Source organism: Beta vulgaris, chromosome 4 (genome assembly GCF_026745355.1).
Source record: "Beta vulgaris subsp. vulgaris cultivar EL10 chromosome 4, EL10.2, whole genome shotgun sequence".
Lineage (NCBI taxonomy): Eukaryota > Viridiplantae > Streptophyta > Magnoliopsida > Caryophyllales > Amaranthaceae > Beta > Beta vulgaris.
The window spans coordinates 10,037,307-10,040,351 of NC_079205.1; the positions used below are offsets into that span (position 1 = coordinate 10,037,307).

The 3,045-nt window shown below is 33.9% G+C and overlaps 1 protein-coding gene across 1 annotated transcript; it reads left to right on the forward strand.

Moving 5' to 3' along the window:
* Nucleotides 1-1,432: 1,432 nt before the first annotated feature.
* On the forward strand, nt 1,433-2,839 carry LOC125496331 (uncharacterized). Its single transcript, XM_048641823.2, has 2 exons — nt 1,433-1,538; nt 2,145-2,839. The coding sequence occupies exons 1-2, from the start codon at nt 1,447-1,449 to the stop codon at nt 2,518-2,520; spliced, it is 468 nt and encodes a 155-aa protein (XP_048497780.2). The 5' UTR covers nt 1,433-1,446; the 3' UTR covers nt 2,521-2,839.
* The last annotated feature ends 206 nt before the right edge of the window (nt 2,840-3,045 follow it).

Genomic DNA, 3,045 nt, shown 5'->3' on the forward strand with positions numbered 1-3,045 from the left:
TGGCACCAAGTGCAAAAGGTTTTGTCCTAGAAAAGGAAATTGCTTCAGTGGTGCTTACCTTTTAGACATGCGTTATTTGAACTTTTTCTGTGCAAATGAAGTTTAGCAGATGAGAACCATGATTCTTTTGATACTTAAAGTCCTTCAATTATTTGCTTAATGTGTCCTTGTTGTGGCCATGCATTTGCATAACAATCTTGCTATATACTTCTGTTCTTTTATGGAGAGAGTGATAAGTTCTCTCTGTTCTCCTCGTTTCAAGTAGAACATTACGCTGAGGATATTATGGTGAAAGGGGGGGGAATGATCAGACACTCTGGATAGGGTGGCCCAGAGGCTTGGCTCATGGTAGTGCAACTGTATGAGATTGTCATTGGAGAGGTCTGTGGTGGGAGGATGAGGGGGAAATAAATGGAGGTTGTCATCGTCCTTTTCTCTGTATCTAGATTTAGGAAAAACCGAGACTTAGATGGGAAGCGTATCCCTAAATTTCGGATTATTCATGAATAAAGCAAAATTGGGATTAAAATGAGAAGACACTCTAAAGTCAAGATTTATAGGGTCAACTTTTATCTTGAATTATATTGTTAATTGGGAAGGATTTTGAAAGCTTGGTGAATTGATCTGAGTATATTTTACCGCATGTTAACACTGGTTTGCTTGCAAATCAGTCAACGTTTTTGATTCTTGGGTAGATAGGTGCAATGTCCCTATTGACTATTGTGCATATGGAGAATAAATTGGATCTGGTTTAACTTAAAGAAGCAAACATTTAACTCCCCCCTCCTACCAAGCTCCTCCTTATTTATCATTTTTGAATACAGTGATGGATGATGTAAATATGCTATTGTTAGATTCATTTTATAATATATGTTTTCATATATGCATAATATTACAATATTCTACTTGTTCAAATTGATGGATAAATACGGTCAGGACTCAAGAGTGACAAATTTCATCATAGTAAACTGTGTTTGCGAAGATTGTAGTTTGTTCATCAAGTAGGACATGGGAAGTTCATATAGGCCATCTGGCTAGTTCAGCAAAGTCATACTTTGAAAATTTAGAAGATTCTATGTGAGATAGTAAATAATGCACTTGCTGAATGCTGACACTATAGTGGTAGTCTACATTCTGAATTTTATGTTCCTCTCTGTTAATCTGTTGTTGTTTGATTTTGTAATAAAACACTTGTTTTAAGTATAGTTATTATGTATCTGTTTTGTGTAGCTGAAATGGAGAATGTAGGGAAGAAAAATAAAAAGCTTCCTGTTAAGAAATTGAAGAAAACAGTTCACGTTCAACCAAATGAAGGTAATCTATCTAACTTCTCCTTTATTTGACATGTTCATACTATCGTATCTAATTTCGAAATTAGTTTTGATAGATGATGAGCTTGATGATGATGAGGAAGCTAGTGACAAGAATGAGCCCGAACAACATGATATGCGTATGGTTATTTCCGGGGGTCAATTGAAGAAGAACAAAGCAATTATTAAGAAGATGGATGCTCCAGTTAGCAACGAGAATGAATCTGTGTATGTTACGTGTGTGTTAGTACATTATCTAATCATTTCAATGTAATGTGATTGTCTTGAAAGTTCTAATATATCTTTATGGTCATTTTTTACCTTAATGAGCTTATAAGTTACCCATATTTCCTTAATAGTTTACTTTTTGTATTTTAATCACTAGTTAAGTATATAAAATCGTTAGTTGCTCTAATTATCTTATTAGTTATCCTTATCAATCTATAAGTTATCCTTATCAATCTATAAGTTATCTGTATTCATTTGTTATCTTTATGAGCTTATAAGTTGCCTATATGTCTTTAATAGTTTACTTTTGTATCATTATTACTTGTTATGTATATATAAAATCGTTAGATCCTCATATTATCTTATTAGTTACCCTTATCAATATATAAGTTATCCTTTGTCTAATCACGTCAAAGATAACTTGTGTTATTGTTTTGAAAGTTCAAAGATATATCCTTGTGAATTTCCTCACATGTTTTTGTACATTGATTGTTAGTTTTCTTTCTGTTATTATTCATGTGATGCTATAAGTTACTCTTTTCTCGTAATATATTAGTTGTTCGACATTATATTTAGTTTGCTTTCTTGTTTTTATTTTGCTTTTAGTGCTGCAAGGATCATGAAAGTACGTTGCAGACCTCATTCGTTGGAGTTACTCATAAAGGACCTTACTCCAAAGCAGATTGATGCTGTAAAAGAGGTTGGATTTGGTGGGATTTTAGGTTTGAAGTTAACTGAGACATGTAAGATAATGATGCCATGGTTAGTTGAAAGGTTTAATGGTGCTAGTTTAATGTTTAACATTGGTGTTAATAAAGAGTTTGTTGTTACTCGATATGATGTGTATGATGTGTTTTGTTTGCCAATGAATGTGGGAAATGATGTGCCTGAGATAGCTATTGTTCGTGTGGGTGAAAACATTGATTCTCAATTGAAAGATGTATGGAAGCAACAATTTAATGTTCATGGTTATGATCACTAGTGGAAAAAAGCAGTAGGGCTGCGCTGATAATGGCATGTAAGGCTGCGCTTTTTTAGGGCAGCCCTTTCCATCGCAGCCCTTCACTATTCAAGTAGGGCTGCGCTAGTAAAGCGCAGCCCTTCACAACGAAGGGCTGCGCTTTTTTGGTAAAAGCGCAGCCCTTCAAGCTTAGAAGGGCTGCGCTTTTAGGTAAAAGCGCAGCCCTTCTAAGCATGAAGGGCTGCGCTTTTACCTAAAAAGCGCAGCCCTTCTGACCCAAAAAAAAATAAAAATAAAATTTTTTTTTTTTTTGCATTTTTTTACTACTATGATATATCTACTCATATTGTTTAAACAATCCAAAACAAAAATATATCTTACAGCAAAGCAAAAAGCACAATTAACTCGTTTGAAGCTACAATTAACCAAGTTTTTCTATAAGAATTGCACATTTCAACAGAACTATCATACAAATAAACAAAATAGAAAGTATAATGAAACAGCAACGAACTAAACAAAGGCAACAAAAATTGTTCAACTGGAAAT